The 22,705-nt window shown below is 30.4% G+C and overlaps 1 protein-coding gene across 3 annotated transcripts in view; it reads right to left on the bottom strand.

The window, feature by feature from the left end:
• LOC148226413 (EGFR adapter protein-like) overlaps positions 1-22,705 on the bottom strand; it is a 194,947-nt gene that overhangs the window by 80,440 nt on the left and 91,802 nt on the right. For all 3 annotated transcript variants that reach the window (XM_088204276.1, XM_088204278.1, XM_088204275.1), the window contains one exon: positions 16,997-17,077. In XM_088204276.1, coding sequence (XP_088060402.1) covers positions 16,997-17,074 — 78 coding nt within the window. In that variant the 5' untranslated portion in view covers positions 17,075-17,077. The remainder of the gene's footprint in view (positions 1-16,996; positions 17,078-22,705) is intronic.

The following is a 22,705-nucleotide window of genomic DNA, read 5'->3' as shown; positions in this document are numbered from 1 at the left end:
TTAACAAATATTATGTTTAAATTGTAAATAAGTATATAAATAATCAATTGTGAAAAGTCTCTAAATCTGTAAGTGATCCCTTCTAAACGTTTTTCAATACGCGGAGTATATTTCTCCCTTTAGAAAACTTTAAGGTTTAGTTCCCCCAGCGTGAAATCGTCGAATTGAGCTTTTACTTATGCAAACCACGCGCTCGGCCAATACGCAATGAAAGTAAACCGACGAGATCCATCAAACCACCGTCCCTTCCGTTCCCGTGGGATAAACTTTCAGATTAATACCTCAAACATACATCTTTTTCTTTCTGATTCAATTCCAATATATATTTTATACATTTATTTAAAAAAAACGTTCAAAATTTATTCTTCTTTCGACCCTCTTTTGACTTTAAAATTTTACTCCATTGATCATAAATCTTGTCCCTCTCTCAGCTGGAGATTTTGCAGTAAGCTACCCCAGAGTTCCGAACCACTAGGAAAAATAAGACTATCAACACTATGTCTCAAGCGGTGAACTTTATTCATTAATAGTTTATTCACCTGCTCTCTCCGTTTACTTATAAAATGTATATACAATACCTAAAGTATATGCATAAACCGTTTTATATTAGAACGCTGAACGTTCACATCTATTCACTGCCAGATCAGACATGTTAATCCTAGAAAATCACTTGGCACACGTTCGTATCAAAAGCTTCGCTCTATTACACCTAGCAAGGATTAAACTTTAATATGTAATTTATGTATATGTCTAGCTATACACTCCATAGCATACGCCCTTTTTACATACAATATTTCTCCAACACCAATTTCTTCAAAAAATGTCATTATAAATATTATTTAGCAAGTAAGCTTTCTGCTTTATTGCAGAATCTTCAAAATTATATTGTAAAGGGCCGGATTGTGAATATATAAGGCTCGACAGGCCAAGAAGAAACATTAAAGTGAGCTTAAAATAGTTCTTTTCTCACAAATTTTCCAACGCGTTGTACGTATCATTTATGATATAAACACTATTTTTTCTTATAGTTTTCAATTTAATTCACACTATCCTATTTCAATGTGATTCAATTTAAAAAAAAAATAACGAACACAGTTAATAAAAATATTAGTCAATTAAGGCAATCCTTTACATAACAACAGTTTAGCAATATATCAGGTTTATTTAATTAAATAATTAACCAAGTTTCTACTAAAAAGCTCCAAGCAAACATGTATATAATTTATCTGAATTTCAGTTGTGGCTCACGAGTTAAACAAACGTCACATAGCAGAATCCCTAGACGTGATACAAATGTGGTTTCCTTAATCAAAACTAATGACTAGGCTTACACGTGCTAACTTGACTAGAATGCGTGTAAATAAAATTATTTTTTTATATAATAATAAATTTAACAATTTGTATACGTGTGAGTATCGACAGTGTATAGGAAAACGGGTGCTGATTGGGGAATATGGGATGCGCTGATTAGAAGCGGCAAACTTGAATAGGGATAGCTGATGAGAAAGCTGCTTCATTACAGTTTAATCATTCATTCATTACACGTGGATGTGGTGCCGTAAAATGGTCGTAAAGAGCGAAACTTGCTACAGACGACTGATGAGTGTGATGAGATGCGGCACGTCAGCCCAAATTACATATAGGTAACTAATCAAGCACATGTATTTGTGTTGTATGTAAATATATTGATGTATGTTTAATTGTATTATATATATACATTTATTATTAAGCTTCTAAATATTGATTCATATATCATATGAACCTTAATAAGGAAAATCCTATTGAATACCATAATTTAATTTCTATAGAAACGCTAAATATATTTTAATATAGAGGTGAATTGTAATTTTAATATATTTTTAATTACTGCACTACACAAAATAAGATGTTGCTATAAAAAAATGATAATTTAATTTTCATGTATGTATATAATATTTGCGAACTTAAATTCGCTCATTGTTTGTTATAGCATTTTGCATCATATTCGTTAATGAATTAAATAGCAAATTAAATCATTTGACTAAACTATTGTTCTGATAAAACACTTCGAATTACAAGCCAGGATATCATCGTCAATCCAGTACTATTCTTACTATCGTAATTTCTCGTTTCAATTTTTTTTAATCCAACTTTGACATTCACGTTTATTTAATGAATTACTAATGTTTTAGTAGCTGCATTTTTTAAAGAAGATAATATAATATACAATTATGTATAATATTTTTACTTGATAAAAATTCTGTCATGATATATCTTGAAGCCCAGTTTTTTTTAAATATCGGAATTTGTAGTCCAGATGTGGACTAATTTATATATAACGAAATATGTATCAACGGACAAAGCACGAATGACTGTTAAAAATTAAATTTGAGAGAAACGGGATTACATATTATTTAAGAATCTTAAAATAATATGTATGTATTATATATTATTAAATATTTTTAATATAAGAATAATAATTTAATATTAAGTAAAGAAACTTAATCAAATATGTATAATTTAATTGTGTAGTCTCTTTTACACAATCTATTTTACAACAATTTTATTTTAAATATAAAGGTAGCAAATATTAAGAACAATTTTATAGTGTAATAAATATACTGAGATGATAAAGTATCACTATATATGTATAAATTAGTTCTTATTAATTAAAGTAATATTTAAGTAGTACTTATGTGTATACCAATATAATTCAGAGAATAAAAATTCATGATAATTTTATTTGATACAACTCAGCCCAGACAAAAATATATATTCAGGTATTATTAAATAAATAAGTAGTTTCAAACTGGATGAATAAATAACTCAAAGAAATAGACGAGTAGTATAGATTATTGAATCAAAAGACCCGGGTTCAAATCCCATTTGAACCTTAGTGTTTTTGAATTTCATCGTGTTTGGAGGATCAGAATTATGGATTATTATTTAAATATAATTTCGATCGATCGATCACAGATTAAGTTAACCTATATTTTCTTAATCTCACGGATGAATATTGTAATGATTAATTAAAATCGAGCAAAGTCGTACATATTAGATATTTAATATACTTTAATTATGTGCTACTTCATTTCATAGAGAATATCTTATTAATTTAACAAAAAAAAATATAGTTGAAACAATGTTTGCTATTTTACCAATTTTTTTTTTAACCAGTAAACCTTTAAGTTCAACACTATAAACAAAGATGTGTGTAGAAAGTAGAAAACTAAAAAGTAGTCAAGCCACCGAAAAATTCTGTTAAATATCTGGAGAAACCAAACTATTTTCAAGCGTTCAAAGTACGCAAAGTACCACAGAATAAGCCTTATAACTCCTGTCAAGGATTCAGCGACAAAGGTAAAAAATGGGATTACCAATCCAGATAAAAAAAAAGCTTGGATCGGTCCCGCTACAGTGTGTTTACGAAGCTTCCGTATCCGCAAGGCTCGGCCGCGGCCATGTGCAGAGCAGCGCTGTAATAAATGGTCATTTTAGTCGGGGGGCAGAGCCCCGATCATAAATCGCTGCCCCCAAGCCCCGCACACAAGCGCCCGCGACCGGAATACTAATGGCAGCGGGGACGACTCGCGGAATAAGGCTTCGATTAAGCCGTGATCCTGCCGACTTAATTGGCTTTTAGTGCTTTGTGATTTAAGGCTTTGCTCCTTGTGTCCTGCGCTGAAATTCAACGGGAAAGGCCAGGTCTCTGGAGAAAAAATTGCTTCGTCCTTTGAAAAATCGATAAGATAAAATAAGGTAATGTTTTGAAAAATCGATGAGATAAAAAGGTTAGGGTTTTGCACGATCAGAGTGACAGGGTAATTTGTTGGATTTATCTGAGCGTTTAATCTGACCCATTAGGAGGACGGGAAAGAACCTGCTTTAAGATAATTGAGCATAAATCTGCACGACCTGTCAGTCAAATAGTATTAATAAATTTACAGCCATTTACCATTTACAGATTTTTTTCATTATTGAAAATTTTAATATTGTTTGTAATCTATTAAAAATATATTTCATCCGAAATATATTTTTAATAGATTACGTTTTTTCGTATATACTTATTTTATATTAAATTAAGCTAGTAACTAATTGTAAACATGAAAATGGTTATAAACCAGTAACTTGTATATTAAATTTAATTAATTTGTCTATAAAAGTATTTATATTTTTGAAATACATATTATTGAAATAAACGTATTTTAAAAAAGCGCTGACATCCTAGCTGTGACAGACAAGAATAAGAAACGCAATCGCGAATATCTAGGGCACTCGAAAGCTCGCATTCGAAAGTCACTGCGCATTAGCGGATTGTCGACACCACCCCTTATCAATATAAAAAAGTGCTTTAATGAGTAGACATTAAAGCTAGAATTCAGTAAATTGTATTCCAATGCTCCTAACAAAAATACACTTGAATACATCAAAATACACTTTAAATTATTTCATTAAACTACCTGCTATTCAAGATACTCTCTCGATTATAACCCGTATTTCGTTTTAAGTTACTTAGAATGTGTAACTATAACAAAATGTTCTGTAAAATAGCAAATACACGAGCTTAATAACAAATATAATGCGCTACACTCGGTGAACCAAGCTCTCTACCGCTATGCTGGAGTGAGGTCAATTGCTCGCACCGGCCGTAAAGAATAAAAGCTAAACATATTTTTCGGCGTTATGGTATTGCTCAGTGTATTCGTAGTCTTTTGTGATCTTTAGAGGAAGGACATAACATATTTACTTGATTTCATTAAAATTAAGTAATATGTCATATAGATCTGCATTTATCTTGGGTTAATTAACATAAAAACTGGGTTTATTTTTCAACATTTTTAAGCTTAATAACGGTACATAGTAGAAGCTAAATAACCAATAAACATATTGATGAAGTCACACTTGTTTATTATGTAAAAAAATATTATTATTTGTAGGATAAAATAGGAAAAGCATTTTCACTGCTTATGTGAATGCACCACCACTGAAACATATACACAAACAAGTAGTTATACTGTGTTCAAACACAGGTTTATACATGCACTGTGTATAGTCTATCCTTTTCAAGTCAACCAATAAAGAAGTTCTGATACTGTCTGCAAACAAACGCGTACAATCTGTCAACATAGTTTATTGATCACTTCGAATCGAGTGTTAGCTTAGAACTTACGTGATGCATTTTGCGATATGTTTTAGAAGCAAACAAAAAAATACCATAATATAATCCCATAAATATATTTTACATCTACATGGAAAATTTAATCGACCGAGAGCCAGTTCATCGTTCACGGACCTCTGTTCAAACATTCGCCGGTAAAGTTGTCGGCGAGCGAGCTAAATTTCCTCTCCGCCATCTTCAATTCATTCAAAAATGGAACGGAAAACTTTTATCTCGCGCGAAACGTTCAATTGTAAACACCCAAAAAAACTCGAGCGGTGGAAAAATTTTCTCTAGGATTTTTTTCGCCTCTCTGTAATTAACAAGACCCGAGGCGAGGCGCCGGGAAGTAATTAAGACAAACGAGCATCCACACTTTGAAACTCTTCTCGTTCGCGGTGTATGCAGTGTTAAACAAATCGGGTCATTATTCATCAGGAACAAGCGCCACCGCGGATAATGGCTGCGGATGGTCCAGAACCCTGTTTCTTCCAGCCTCCCATTTCTTGCCGGCAACAAATGTCATCTGGCGGCCCGGACCGGAGATTTCAGGTTTTCAAAAACAGACGCTGGCGTACCAACTTATTTAAATGACCCAGTTTTGTATGAAACGTTCTCAATTGGCCGCAGGCGCTCAAACTATACAGTTGCGTAACAAAACACACAAATTTTAAGGAAAATGTAATATACAACTTATGTCATATAAATTATTTTGATGACAGACATATTTTGAGAATAATTAATTCCGTATGGAATAAAATACTATCATGCAATATCTAAGAAATATTATTTGATATATCAAAGCATTTTTTGTTTAAAATATTCTGAAAATAAAAATATAAATGTATTTAAGGTGAGTTTTAGAAGCGCTGATGTTTGAACAGCCGAGTCTGAAGCAGATACCGGAAAAGTGCATAACTTCCGATTAAAAACGTTGAGAAAGTGCATATTGCGCATACCAAACGTGGTACATTCGAGAAAAACTGAGCTTAAATAAAAATATTGCACGGTAGTAATCGTTAATTTCATTAATGTTATTCGAGGGGTATTCGATAAGTAAATTACAAATAGAAGCGATTTTTCTGATCGTCCGTTAAAGTCCGCGAGACGTGACAGACTTTTAAATGTTTCAGTAGAAGAAACGTTTTGCTTTCAATGAGTTCTTTGTTTAATAAAAAAAGATTTCACCGAGCAAAATAGTTAAATACATTTGCCGTAATTATGCATTCTGGTTTCTCGAAAAATATAAATTTTCATTTTTACTTCTCGATTCTCTCTAGCATTCTCTAGAAGTTGTTCTAAGTAAAAAAATATATGTGATAATAATAATACAGTATTTTATTGTAAATATCTAAAACATCTTTAGCTTTTATTTTTGCAATATTTTTTGTGAATTTTTAAGTATGTTAATTATATCATTCAATATAATTAAAATATGAAAACTTAATAATAATATAATATTTATCACTAAACTTTTTAAAAGACACATATCATGTAAAGTGAAATCGGCCATCCCTATTATTATGGATTATCGTTGAAGGAAACAAACTTCAATAAGATAATGATTTGTTATAATAAACGCTAATAATCAAAGTATTTTTAATTTAAAAAAAATAATTTTCGAAAACAAACACGAGTTGTAACAAAAATAACAATCGATAAACTAAATAAAAAAAGTATATATAATTAATGAAATACATTAAATGTGTACCGAAAAAATTATGAAAATATATACGCGTTGGGTGCCGGAAAATAAAACAAACACATCGCTTATATGACATTAAAATCAAGAAGTTTATTTTTACCAAACGCACTGAAGACATTGATGACTATGTTTAAAAAAAGTATTTTAAAGTATCAAACTACAGATAAATACCTCGAAATTATTATTTACAATATGTGTCTTTATCCGGCTGCGTACAGTGAGATATATTCCCTATCAATATAAGCAAGATATATATTCTAATATAATAAATTGTTTATTGAAATTTCTAAAGATATTTGATTGAGCTAGATGACTACTTTTGTTGTTAAGTGACTTATGTTTTGTTTTCTAATACATATATAAATATATTTATAAATCATTCTACGTTTAAGTCACTATTGAAATTATTCACATAGCTATCGTGGTTATTATCACAACTAGTGGACTTTTTTACTTAACCCTTTTAGTGCCAAGCGAAATAGGTGATGTATGCTATATGTATGTATGTACCTCATCGTACGCGCCTGGTGCTTAGAAGATCGGAATTGGTGATAATTATATAATCCTAATTCCACTAGATAATCTCAAACCAAAATTTTTTAGCTCTTACTAATCTCACGGTTAAATATCGTAATGGATAATTAAAATAAAATTGATTCATCCAGTGACATTGATTCTTGAAATTTTAATAAGAAAAATACTAAATCAAGAAATCTCATTCCATTATAAATTTGCTGATTTCTCCACAATTTTCAGAGCTTTTTTTTGCTATAAAATAAATTTGTAAGAATAATTTTAAACGTTTTACAACCGCTGCATTTTTTTATATAACTGCATTGTAAAGGGTTGATCAGTGCCAGATGTTTAAAAATATGCAGGCTTTCTTAAAATATTTAAAAAGAGATGTGTTTGAATAGCAAAACATTGTTCACACATTTCTAAACACTATAATCGGCCTCTAATATGTTTTGGTAATCTAAAAACTAGATTAATAATTAGATAAAAAGAATTAGCTTTGCGTGAGAATCAGCTGATTGCAAAAACGTATGTGCCATAAAATTTGCCTGTCGGCGAACTTAAATCATGTTTTTACAATAATCCAAAAATAAAAGTTCTTATTGCTAAAAAAATAAAAACAACATAGAGAAACCAGAATACATGTAATAATAGTTTATAGTAAGTCAAATATATGTCACTAATTTATAGATTCTGAATTTCGGTTTATTTCATTGTAACATTTTGGGCTAGCGCCTGTCATGTTTTAACGGATGATTTACAACATATAATTAAATGTTTTTCGGTTCTGAATTAATAAAATTAATACGACTAACTAATATTTTTTGTATTACTTTCTCGTGACCTAACATTAATTATATCATATTTTTAATAAAGTAATTATTATATAATCAATTTCTTTTTCAATTCAAACATTGGAAACAATATATACCGATTGAATAATAGGAATAAAAAAGACTATCAACATATGCCTCCGATTCCGAGCGTAATGGAAAAGTTCAATCGCTGCTTGTTATAAAGTTTCCAACGCCCGTTTTGTGGGCTTCGAGTTTTCCTCCGTTTCTATTGCCGACTGTTTTATGCTACATAGTCGTTAACAACTTGTGACTGTGGGCCCTCGAAAACATTTTATTATTAAACTCCATAAGTCCCATTGAAACACGACGCTTTCTTCGACGCCGGTTACCACCGCTAAACTTAACTACTCTCCGTGATGAAGTGCTCAGATGCAAATTATCAACTAACAACTATTAATTTAGTATATTACTTGGCCCCCGTAGAACTTTCTCAGAGAACGATTACATCGCATAAATCGTTGTAATGCCAGGAAGTAATTCATATAAATCATGGAGTTCTAAAATTAGATTGGATATAATGATACAAGTGGAATAAACTGATTCTTGAATGTAAGTATTTGATATCAGAGATCGAACGAATAAACGTAGGCAATCACATATCCACAAGATAAAATGCACATAGTCATAAAACAAGTCCCTTGATCTATAGGACCGTTTTATTGTGAGTGGCCATGCATATATTTGGTTTGTGAGGACTGTAAAAAAGAAAATATTTTTTAGAATAATATTTATAATAATTTATGACGAGCTTTTAAAAAGTATCATATATACATACAAATATTATGAAAACTAGTTTAAAAAGTAATTAATTTAATGGTTAAATTATATAATTGTATAAAAATTAAATTTATTTGAGTGTTTACTAAAACCTTTCCACACGTTTAAAATATATTTGTATATTCTTCTTGGCACGTTTCTACGCTCAAAGAAAGATAAAAAGGGTTCTTAATGTATTGTGGATAACAGTCGTTAATATCGAATGGACGACGGTTACGCTCGTGTGTTCACTTTAACCCCTAAAAAGGATAATGGCCTATAAGGGCGGTTCGCTTATGGCTCATATATTATCACCTATCGACTGGAGCTACATGCTTATCGAAGTCGCGTATGTCGAAGCCCTTGGAGCGGATGCATCTCCTCTCGCTCGGCTCGTGGGGAGGGCATGAAAAGGCTGTGTTTACTGCTAAACAGGGGATTTTCTAGAGACCCATTAGGGCTGTGGCCCTAGGGCAGCCCATTGTGTCGCGACGCACCCTACAGTTCTGGCAGGGCCCGCCATAAGGGACCCCAGGGCTCGCGACGCTGATTGAAAACTTCATAACGACGTCGTATTGCGTACCTTTCCAACCCTTTGAACCAGATCACAAAGCAAACGGTACCCATGAGACGCACCGCCACCGTTGTGTGCGTGTGCATAAACATTTTTTGATCCTAAAATAAAATGTCATTTTAACAAACGCGAAAGATATATCATCTATATGTCCACAATGGGTTACAACTGCGTAATAAGTAGTTGGTTTGCCTCATTGATAATAATGGCGTTGTCATTAATGTTTGAGGTTGTATACACTACGATATAAGCATTACTATGCTTATATTAAATACCAACTTACATACCTATTCTTTTAAAATATATAATATGAATTTAGAGACCATTTAGAATACATACTCGGACTAACCAAATGCTAATATATTATGATTTAAATATATATAGTACATCTATAATAATTAATTATTATAATGATGTAATTTTATGAAATATTTAAACCTGGGTTCAGTACCTGCGGCGAAGAGCTCAAGCTATTGCGGAAATACTTAAGTTTAGTCTAGAAAAATTTTGCCCTCAATTCACTGCCAGTATTTAATCGCTAGCACATTAACGCCGCGTCAATTATTCGCTTAAACAATTTATAGCCTACAAAATATTGCTAGCAATCATATCTCATTGCTTCTAGGAGGAATGAAAATGTGTTAAGTCAAATGATAAAAAATATTGAACTTTAATATTTATATATATTTATGTCAATGAGTTATCAAATAAACCACTAAAAAGTAAAGTAAAGATAATATAAAGCATCTTGATATTATAATAAAAAATAAACAATCAGAAAAGTTGATTAAGGATAAGGATATAAATTCAAATACATAGGTCTCACTTGTGACCAGAAAGAAAATATCAAAAAAAAAATTATGATTTCTTTTTATTAGTGATCAATTTGCAATGGTCATCAATAGTCATGAGTGATAATTGACTATTGCACTTTTGTGTAAACATTATTTATTGATGCACTTTTTTATTACCATTGCCATATATTGCAAACATTTTAGACAATTATCTGTATTAAACAATTGCATTGTAAAAGAAACGACATGAAACTTACTGCGTTATGGTCATAAGTATAGAATGCCGCAGTATGAACAAATTAATACAACCCCATCGTCACTGAAATTAACATTTCAAAATGTAAAAATAACTGAACTATTTTATTTGCTAATCTGTCAGAACAAAATAAATGAACTATGATATTATTTTTTGTATAGTAACAGAAGATAAAAATGTACGTTATTGCCCTTTCTGTATTTTTAACCATTACAGAGTTAACTAATTTACTGGTAGGCTTATTCTTTTTGGTATATTAATCAACATTCTGTTTTATAAAACACTAGTTTAATATGATTACGTTACATAATTTTAAATATTAAGCGTAATAATAAATATATTTTAAACCATCTGTTAACATAAAATACAACAATTATTATTTTATGAATATTTCAAATTTCAAATTATTTTGCAAATTGAATTTTTATGTAATGAATAAATCATCTCTTTATTGGGAATAAATATATAAATCTTGCTAATAAGTTTTTTTAATTATTCGATTAATAAATTGCTGGCACATGTCTGATAAGAATATCACTCTAAACTTTCTCTAGTTATGATACTGTGAATCATATCACACTTGATCACTTTCATCAAAATTAACGATTTTACTATTTTAATTTATTATTTAATAAAATTTCAACGTGATCTATCTTAATTAATTTTTACTTTATTGTATATTCCAACATATAATTTATAATGGCTGTAAACTAATTTTTTATAATAATCTAAATAATAAAGAAGAAGCTACTTGAATCTTGAAGATAGATAGCTATTTATCCATTTATTTAACTAATTTTATTCGCCTAATTAACTCTCGAATAATCCATTTTGAGTATAATAATACGGTTGGGATGAACAAAAAAAGTTTGCGCTTATCTTATTACGTATTTTTGAAGTGGCAACTTCCCGAAACGCTCTGGGTCCGATTTGGAAAACACTTAAAAGACGCTTCAGAAGTTTTTCCCTCGTTTTTACTCAAAACTTTTCGGTTAAAACGTTGAAAAAAGTGCTTCCGTGACAATGTTTTCACGTTGCGACTCGTTTCGCCTTAGGGTCTTACAAGTTATGATAACTCGCCTGCGCCTATTTTATATATTTTTTTGTTATAATACGCTACATCCTTTATATAATATAAATGGTGAATATTATATTAGGACAAAGCTTGTAAAAAATCGCATTTTTCATGCACTAAATCATAATATTAAAAAAGAAAATATTAAAAGCTTCGCCAATCACTAAATTGTTCCGAGCGGATCGGACCAAGTCTGTAGGGTGTGTTTAAAGAATATTTGCTCAGGGATTTACGACAAAAGCTTCTCCTTGGCACTGTGTTTGCTTTTCGAGAATTCTACTCCATCGATCTGTAATTGTGAAAGCAATTGGAGCTACTCTCTACAAAAAATAAACAGCCAAGGCTAATGACTGTTTAGTATCGACGTTTAAAAAACGCGGAGAGCCCTCCGGGAATAAAAAAAATCTCCGCCCACTACGTAAGGGTATAATATGTCTGAGAGTCTCTTTACAAAAGATTGAATACACTAGATAAATATGATGCAATTTTTAATCTTGATGTTTATATTAAAAAATATGCATCAAACGTTTTTCATTCGCGTATAAATATTTGCTTTGCGGCCAAAAGAAAAGGGGTTATATTTTTATAATGCATATTCATAAAGAATAGTAAAATACAAGGGTATGACGAGAGCTTCTGCACTTTTTGCAAGGGATGCAAACATATGTAAGGGCTGCGGTTAATGTGCGTGTGAAGTAAAGTCACTCTTAAGTCGGCGTGGATGAAATGTCGGAATTGTTCAAATATTTTATTTTTTTGCATAATTTTTATTCTCAACATATCTTAATTATTTAGTTTCTTTACTCTTTAAATGTATATTTATTAAATACATATATAACATCATAAGTAATTCAATTTTTACTCTGATATAATGCAATATATTACAAAGTATTAAAAATGCCCTATCTACTCTGGGTTTTAACTAGAAAAGAAGCATTACTGACGGTATTTACATACTGCAAACGTTTACCTAATATGTCAAAGATAATTTGACTCATTGTTTATATACATATTATGTATGTAGACAAAGAATACTTTTCAAATATTACTATAAAAAATAGTTAATACCTCCTGGTAAGAAAATACATAAATAATAATATTGAATTTATTTTTAACAATTTTAATTACTATCTTTTTGTAATTATTAAAGTTTAAAGATATTAAAAAAATAAAAAAACTGAATCACAATGCTCTCAGATGACAATATATTTAAAATTTATTTAAACTATGTTTTCGTTATACACAAGAATATGAATAGTAAAATAATGACTTTGGAACATCATGCAGTTCCAAAGTCATTATTTTACTAAACCCAGTCATATTCTTGTGTACTGGTTTATTTCAAAAATAGACATGGTTAATATAGCATACAGATATATTACAAGGGATTTGACTTATTGGTCATAAAGTATGTCAATACTAAAGTTGTCTTAAGGAAGTTTTTTAAGAAAAAACACTACTAAAAATGAGTATAATGCTCATACAACCTACCGGATCATAAGAGTTAGAAACCAGTTGCTACTACGAAAATAAACGGATTTTTTAAAATCATAGGTTTTTGTCGCTTAACAATTTTGCTACAATAGACAAAACTTTGTTTAGCGAAGTTTGAAAATATATAATTATTATATCTGATAAATGCACTACTGTAAAACTAGAACATAGTTCACAAATAAAAATATACAACTCTCCATTCCATGAACTTATCTATAGCCGAGATTTAACTAAGGATATTTAATTAAAAAAAAACATATCTTCATATTTTTTTAATGTAATATTGAATAGTATTTATTAAAAATATTCTCAAGGTACATTAACACTATAAGATAGTGTTTACATTACCTATAATTATTTTTAATGATATTTTTTTTTCATATTTCTCATTAATCATTAGACGCTACAGACTTATTATATATTAATGTATTCGTTGTTGATTCAATCATATTAACTGTTGAAAATTTAAGGCTTGCTGCTTTATAAATATACTAACATCCGGACTAAAAAAATAGTCCCCTTGCAAATAACCTTCACAAATCCCCTTCGCCGCCATCGAACATAAGTATCGTGATATTTGAATGTGCATACCTCGCTACGGCTTCCGCATACTTGAATCTAAGATTTTATGCGATCCGAGCCCTATTCAAGAACACGCCTGCACTCGGTATACGTTTCACGCTCAAAATCATACAAGAGTGGACGCAGAGATTTAAGACAGAACAATATGGTTGAAAAGAGCTAGCAATGGAGTCTTTTGACCCTGCATTCCTAAAACCCCGCAAAAGGGCCACGGCCGAATGAATTTTAATATACCGATACAAGGAACGGGTATCACTGCATAACTCCGATCAGATTGGCATGCAGTGCTGTTGAGAAACTTTCGCCCACCGCAACCTGTCGTTTAGGATATAGGGGGTGGATTCGGTACCGATCATTCGGATGCATCGACCGGAAACACCCCCAACATGAAATGGATATCCAAAGCGAAGGGTTCGGGGAAGATTGATTATCGACACGAGAGAGTTCATGCGAGTGTTAAATGTCTCGATTTAACAAACAAATATTATTCTAAATAAATTATTTAAATATCGTAGCACTTAAAAAATATTTCTATTATAATTTATTCATAATAAAGAATTTAATTAAAACAATAATATTTATAACAAGCTCAAGATTGTAGTACAATATTCCATAGGAAATATGAGAAAAGTCTATCAATTATTTATGAAAATAAAAATATCTAGCATGACAGTATGTATTGAATATAAATTCATTAAGTAATATTTATTTATTACAAAACGAATTATTATTACTTTAAAGAGTCTTAAAGGAAAATGTAATATAAGAAAATGTCTATAATATTTATTATAAGGGTTCCAAGCAGTCATACCCTAGTGCGAATTCGGATTCGAACGTCTTTTGCGTCGTATATTTTTATTGTTAGTCCGCAAGACTTTTCGATACAAAACTCTCCTTCCTAAGCACCCCAAACCCTGCGCTGCATCCACCCAGGGTATGGCCCGTCGCCCATAGGGTGCATATATTAACCCGGAGAGTCCCCGTTCGCGGCCGCAAAACGGTCCCATTGGGAATTTAATAAAAGGATAAATGTGTTCACCAAGTGAAACGGATGAGATTAGATTGCTTGGGTGGAGTTTTTCTCAAACAATCCCAAACAGCCCTTGGAACCTGATCATGTTTCTAAGCCGACGGAAAAGTGAAAATGTGTGTTAAGAAACCAGGCGTGAAAGTAAAAGAAAATGTGATCGCTTTATAAAAAAAAATTGAGAGCCACTTTAGATGATAAGCTTCAGATATGGGCAAAACCTAATATTTTTAACAAATATATATAGTATCCACGTTAGAGATGCAACTAAAGTTCTTAGACTGAATGATATTTTTTTTATTTTTAATCCATGCAACATTTGAAAGATAATAAAAACATAATTATTTCGGACCCACGTTCAAGCACTCGGAGAATAAGAATAATATGAAAATTAATCAATCTTCTAAGAAAACGCCTAAAAGTACTTCAACACGCCTTTAACATAACACGTATATTGACAAATAAATATTTTTGATATATTATATTATGGAAAAATATTTTAAAATAAATTTTTTGATGGTGTTTTTACATCCCTTTACTTTCGAACATTCAACATTCGCATACATTTTCAAGAACCAATTATGTGAGAAATTTGAGGGCCGTCTGTATTTTAATTTTTAGGGGCATTTTGTTTTGAATGTAAAAACTAATAGATTTATGTTTTTTATAATTACAAACAATAAGTTTTTCGTCAGTGTGACAAACAAACTAATATGCGTATCCGGGCGACGTCCATTTACATTTATTTACATTTTCAATCAAGTACACTAGACATTCCGTACTAAATAACCAGCAAACAAGCACCAAACACAGCGTCCCCAGATTACGCAATCAAGAAGATGACGACATCACAAAATGTATCTATTTCTACTCTACCGTTACGTTTTACTACGCGTCAAGAAATTTTATAAGCCCCTAGTAAACAATTACATATTTTTGAAGTACTTTATAAAAAATATTAAAAATACAAATAAAAATTATTAAAGAATAAAATTATCTGAGTGTATAAGCACATATTATTATTATGCCAAAAAACTTTTTTTACATATTATTATTAGGTCGTAATTTGATATTTTATAAGACGATTTTTTTTCGTCAGCATAAACAAACAAATGTGCAAATTTAGATAGTGTACATTAACGGCCTATTAACACTAAAGTCACATAAAACATGTGGACCTTACTTTAAAAAAGAAAAGGGTCGGTGCCCAAAAATTTCTTTCAAATATATACCATAGTCCCGGATTACTTTCATAAAATGGTCCATAGAATAACGAAAGTTCAGCCGAATTCATACTAGACAGAGCTACACCGAAGCGACTGAGAAGACCCTTTAAAGGCCAATAAAAGCCGGTTTTCACTTTAAAAACTGACTAGGTCCTTAAATCCTAAAAGCTTAAATTGATTTTGAATACGATTTGAAAACTATATGACGCAAGGTAGATACGTTTTTCTTTATTTAATTTACACTAACTATATGGCTACATTTAAATTCATTGTGGTTTTAAAATACTCACATTAATAAATCATAACTTTGTAATTAGAAAAATAGAATTTAAATTAGAATTTTCATTTCTAGAAATAGAAATTCATTAAAGAAAATTTTGAGTAAATTTTTGTATAAGCCACATTTGACAAAGAAGTGCAAACCTAAAGGAATTATGATATTTTATCGAGCACATATTTTTAAGACCTTGCTCGTATTGATTTTAACTTCCTTTTTTTATTCTTTAAGTGAAAATATCTAGTATATAAGTTAAAACATCACTAGATTTTATTTTTGCATCCAAAGCATCAAATATTTTACAGATATAAGCTCAATGTAAGCTTACAGAAACGTTAAAAATTCATACATATTCTAATGATTAAATAAAACTTGAGAATAAATCATTTAATACGAATTTTTCAATACAACTAAAAAAATGTATTTTGTTAATTTTCTACATATCAATTCAATATTATAAAATAATATTTTATATTTATTAATTGGTAATGTAGAAAAATATTTTAAAATAAATATTCTAAAAGGTGATATTAATTAAATATTGTAAAATAGTCCAAAATTCACCCGAGATGATTTTAGATTATAAAAGAGTATTAAAACGATCCGGATAACTATAGCTACTTATTACATTAAATATATAGAAAATAAGCTTAGATAGAATATTCTTAGAAATTACTTTTTTATAAGAATATTCTCTAGTAAAAATAAATAATAACGAACCTTCATTTGCTGTAATTGTGTCGTAACCAATTCTGCTCTAGACGCTTGATCAGTTCCGTTGACAGGGAACGATCCCATATACTGAAAAAATAATAAAAACATATGAATAGAAAATAAAATATTTATTTAATATTTTATTTTATTATACTATAAAATTTTATCATAATAATAAAGATCCAAAATTTACCAACAGACCGGAGAGTAATCAACGGCACGTGCTGCCTTGCATATTGATGAGGGTTAAAAACGTTAAACAAAGCTAATCAATAGTAATTTTGCTACTTATATTAAATTATAAATATACATAATGATAATTAAGCTATACATTTGTTTTTACAAATAATTTATTAATTCAAACTAATATTATGATTCATTAAACTAAATGAATGCAATCTCAATCTGCAACTAAAAAAAGTTTCGAAATAAATTATTAACCTTTGTAAAGTTATAAAATAGTAATATATATTGGAAAGTTAAAAAGTATGTTTTTTACATATATCTTCAACATCAAAATTAATTATTAACTAGTAGTGAGTTTAAATTATTACTTAAGAAAAAAGAAATATAAATAGTGGTACACTTTTGTATGTATTTATCTACTGTCATTATGGTAGATACAGTTTCGCTAATAGTCTAAGTCGTTAAGTCTTTCTCTTAAAGCGATATCAAGCGTTACATATTGCAATGGCGACCATTAAAAACACAAAAGGGTTTTCTATCTTGAATGGGCGCGGTTTTTCCGTCATTTTCATACGTTTTCCGACCGTGACGACTGACCCATTTTTCCAGAAATGGATTTTCCATTCATACATGGACTCAAATTAGTGCATTCAACTATTCAAGCCTAGACTCGATTCAACGGTGCATTTGCATTATGCTCACCGTTTGTATAATTCCATTCTAGTCAGAAAACGTAACACTATTATGCAATATGTTTTCAATCGTGAAAATAAATATGTATGGACTAATATTATTAAAATACATATGAATATTATACCATGAAAATCATTTCTTTATAATGTAAGGCACTTATAATTTTGCAAGCAAATTTTAATCATTGGTAAAATTAAAAAAAAAACAGAAACAGTAAATTTTACCGACACTAAAGACTAAAGATCTATTATATTCCCTGTAGTATTTACTATTTAATAAAACTATTGATAGAAGCAGTATTTTCAAATATTTAGATCTTCTAAATACGAATAGTTTTTAATTTAAATATTATACGACTACTTAATTTTAGCAGTGCTTTTTTATGTGCTCAGCAATAAAATTCTATATTTTATCTCGTGGCATATTTTCACTCCATCGATTTAATTATTGTATCACAATATTATTATAAATCCATTTAATAAATTTACTAATAGAAAAAGTAAAAGGCAATGGCTCTCAGCAAATTATTTTGCTCTTAATATTTATTGCCTTAATAACTATTGAATGCTTCCACTCAATAACCCCCCGACGTTGTGGCACGTACTGAGAAGATATGGGGTGTTTGCGCCCTTCTTTCTTTCCTCCGACAGGACACGACAGGGAAAAACTTTTCCTTCTGATTTATAATATCATAAAAACTGTATTAAGAGCGTATCTCATAAATAATACAAAGTAAGCGCATCCTCCTCACACAATGCACTGATTCATCGTTCAATATTGTGCATTTCGGATTATTTTTTGCAACGATATTCTCAATCCTTTGTTCTTGCTTTTTTCTGTATTTTCAATGGTTCGTGATTCTGCATTAAAAATGGGAAGACATTGTCGCGGATGAAACAACACTTTTATCCTGCTGGTCGCCATTGTGAGAGCGAAGAGTACGTAGACGGAAGACAAGGAAGACAAGGTATCCGCAGCAGAACCCCACAACCAAAGGATCACAATACTCTTCAGTTTTGTCATCTCATTTTACAGGAAATGCATATGCGCCGAACAATGATTTGCTTTATCTAAAACTTAAAGTGGATTTGGAAAAATAAATTAAAAAAAAATAATGATTAAAGCTGCAAATTAATCAATTAATATAAATAAATTTATTGCAGGTACTAGAGTAAAAAATGCCTATGCAAATGACATACATAGATATAATAGCAATATAAAAAAAACAATAACTGCAGCCTCTAGAATCTTTTACTACAAAAATAGAACGGATCATTTTTGAGAAAAATCACAAAATATGTGTAATATTCTTTTTTATAATTTATATGATTTTCGCATATACATAATTTTTAAAATTAAGTAAATGTGACGAGTCTAAAATATTTTTAACGGCATTTTTCGATAATGATTCAGTATAAATGAAAGCCTACAAACATAAAAATAAGCAAGTATACTTTCAACATTCAAAGGTATATAATAAGCTCGAATATTGAAAACAAAGAATCTGGCGAATCTTCCCTAGTTATCTTTGAGAGAATAATAGGAAGGGCATCGAATGATACAATCAGGATATGTTAGAAGAGTCAGAAGACACTGCAGAGCAGGTCAAGTTGCTATTATGTATGTTTTTTATAATTTTAAAGACTACTAATTTTAAAAATGGCTATTTTTTAGATGTATATATAAAACAACTTGATATGGTGTTTCGAAACATAGATATATATGAAATATGTATAACTCATATCAATGAATCAGTAGATAGCGTTAATCTCGTCATTTAAAAAGAAAAACGAGACATTTCTGAGGATGCCTTAAGTGAGGTAGTCTTTTTTGGGGAGCGCCGGCCAAGGACAACTTAGCGAACCGCAGCACACCATTGAACCGATCTGCAATGATAGACTGACAAATCAAAAATTTAAATAAATTCTGGCGTCAGGCCAAAAAATGGATGTTGCCCGTCTTTTCCGCTCTTGTCAAAGACCCAAGACCAACTATCCAAGTGTTGCTATCCTTGGCACCTGGTGAAGGGATATGTTTTTTTAACAACTCTGAGAAACGTTTGATAATCTTATCACTATTTATATTTTTCTTGAAATCTGTGCTAACGTGGTTCCGAGTAACGTTGTCATGTTTGGCAAACGGTCACCACAAATGTTAAGATTTTGAAATAAAACAAACAAATAATAATTGTAAACAGAATAAGAAAGAAAGCTTTTATTTGGTTATTGAATGGCTTTCAGAAAAATCTATGAAAAATCTCCACTTATCTACATCCATTAACATTATGTGACATTTATTAAAGTTGCTTCGAATATTTTTAAGATTTTAAGAAACATTGGATTGGCAGCAATAGCGTATTTAAAAACTTGAACAGTTAAGTAGTTAAAATAAATTATAGACATTTAAGTTTTGATAATGCAGAATTTTAATTGGCATGTAATATATTGTATACAAAATATTACGATCAAGATCATTTTTTTTGTTTCAGATATTCAAAATCCAAGAAAGCAAATAAAATGGAAAAAAGAAACACTCTTCTTATTCAAATCATAAATAATTATAATATTAAAAATCTGCTATTTTATATTAAGGAATATTAGCAAATATTAAAGAATTAAAATCCTAGTAATCTTAGCTTATACTATATTTACGTTAACACAGTCAGTTCGAGAGCTATATATTTCAGCAATATTCATAATTGAGAATAAGATGGAGAGTATAATACCTGCTAGATTCTAAAACTGTTTTATGTAGAATATTACGTGATGAATTTTCACTTGAAAAACAATTTAATTTAATGGAAATAGGCTTTTGATAATCAACTGCCTTTCAGTGTCTTGAAATGTCACAATTTTATTTTAAATGTATTCGATGCCGACGGAATACTCCTATAAAGTCGGTGGATAAATTCTATACAGGCCTTCTTTTAATAATGATCTTGGTGTAATATTAAATAAGCACTAGAAATTAAGCCTACATATTGCAGAGACCCATAGCAGATCGACAAAGATGCTCAGTTTTTTCTTAAGAAATTCGCGCTACTTTATGAAAACTTTGGTATTATGCACTTTTTATGATGCCCCAGTTTGCAGCATACTAGAAGCTAGCTGCAATATATGGAATTTAGTCGTAATGATTCAATTCAATGAATTGCGGCTAGAAAAAGTACAGCGTAAATTCCTTCGGTATGTATGCTATGTAAAGGCTAGAACTAGGGCACTTTTCTAGGGAAATAGTAATTTGACTGATCAATACGATGCATCGAAATCTTGATATTATATTGTTAACATACGGGGAGTTGGTTCAGTTCACATCTTTTGAGGTGATTTATGTATATCCTCTTTTCATGTTTTATACTTTTAGCGCATTAGATCAAAACTTCCAGGTCACAATGGTCTTAATTTGAATAAATAAATATTGATAGTAGATTATTGATACGATACAGCCTATCATATAACATATCAATATATTTTGTTTCATGAACTTTTCTTAAACATCATATAAAAAATTAAATGCATTTTACATTTCGACGCAGTAGGCTACTGTTTACAACTGGAACGGGTTGATATACAATATGGTGAGTGTCGTATATCTCGGTCGTTTTTGTTCGACCGGTACCTACAGGTGGGCGTTTCGGGATGTGACCATCCTTTGCTACAATAAAGAAGCATCCAGACCAATAATATCGGCCAGACAGTGGAGATGAGCAGACACTGTGAAACCCCCCGTGAATATGTGACTATGGCTCACGTGAAGCGTTAGTGAATTTTTGAAAGAACACATACGAATACATTTTAAACTTTTATCATCCCTGCTGCTTGGTCTCATACGGTGCTATGTCAAAATGTGAATATCGTATTACAATGCACTTAAACTCACATACGATATTATATTGCCTTCAAATCGTATATAGTTACTATATGTAAAGGATCGTCAAAATTATAGCATACGACACATATTCGTCGATACATTCAAACCATGAAAAACCCATGATGTGTTTTTGATTGAGAAACACTAACAATTTATTGTTGATTTTTTTATATAATGGCTCATGTTGAGGCATACGTCGATTAGAATAGTAGATTACGTATATTTAAACAAAAGGTTTGATGAACCACATTTTTGCCCTTATCGTTTATTTATGTCATTCACATTTTTTATTCTAGATCACTCTAATACTGCTGTTGCATATATACAGTCGTGGCTATAAAAGATAAGCACAAGGGTTAAAGAAATGAAACCTAGAGCTAGAAAATCATCATATAGGTCAAGACTTTCAGAAAAAAATAAAAGCACGGAATAAGCTCATTAACGCTGAGAATGGACACTTGAAGATTGTGCGAAAGTCCTTTGATGCGATTTACCCAATTTGAGTCTTAATTATGTAAAAATACTTAATTATATTTTATTCACAAATTATTTAGATACAACACATGTTTTTAGATACCCCACTATTTTAATCAAGGACGTATATATTCGTGCGATGCTTCAGAAAATGTGAGTTATTATAATATTTTTTTAAACCAGTAATAAAAAAATATTAATATGTTTATGGATACCAGCTTGTTTTAAAAGGGGCTAAAATGAAACCGCTTCAATGGCCCTCGAAAAAAGTAACTCATCAAATCCCATTCTCTCGTCCGACGACATCGGATGCCCAAGCTTTGTGCGGACGACTAAAGAAAAAATCCACCGCCGTGTATAAACCCGCAGACTGCGCCAAAATTAAATTTTGTATTCCCAGATGAGCTTTGAATTTAATTGGAAAATAGTGGAAAGCACTCACATGAGGAACTTTACTATACACGCTACGCAAAACGGTGCGAAACAAACGAG

The sequence above is a fragment of the Plectrocnemia conspersa genome, unplaced genomic scaffold (assembly GCF_051122295.1).
Source record: "Plectrocnemia conspersa isolate PC_06_02 unplaced genomic scaffold, ASM5112229v1 ptg000014l, whole genome shotgun sequence".
In the NCBI taxonomy this organism is placed as follows: Eukaryota; Metazoa; Arthropoda; class Insecta; order Trichoptera; family Polycentropodidae; genus Plectrocnemia; species Plectrocnemia conspersa.
Note: the sequence above shows the minus strand (reverse complement) of the source record. Positions and strands in the feature narration are given on the sequence as shown.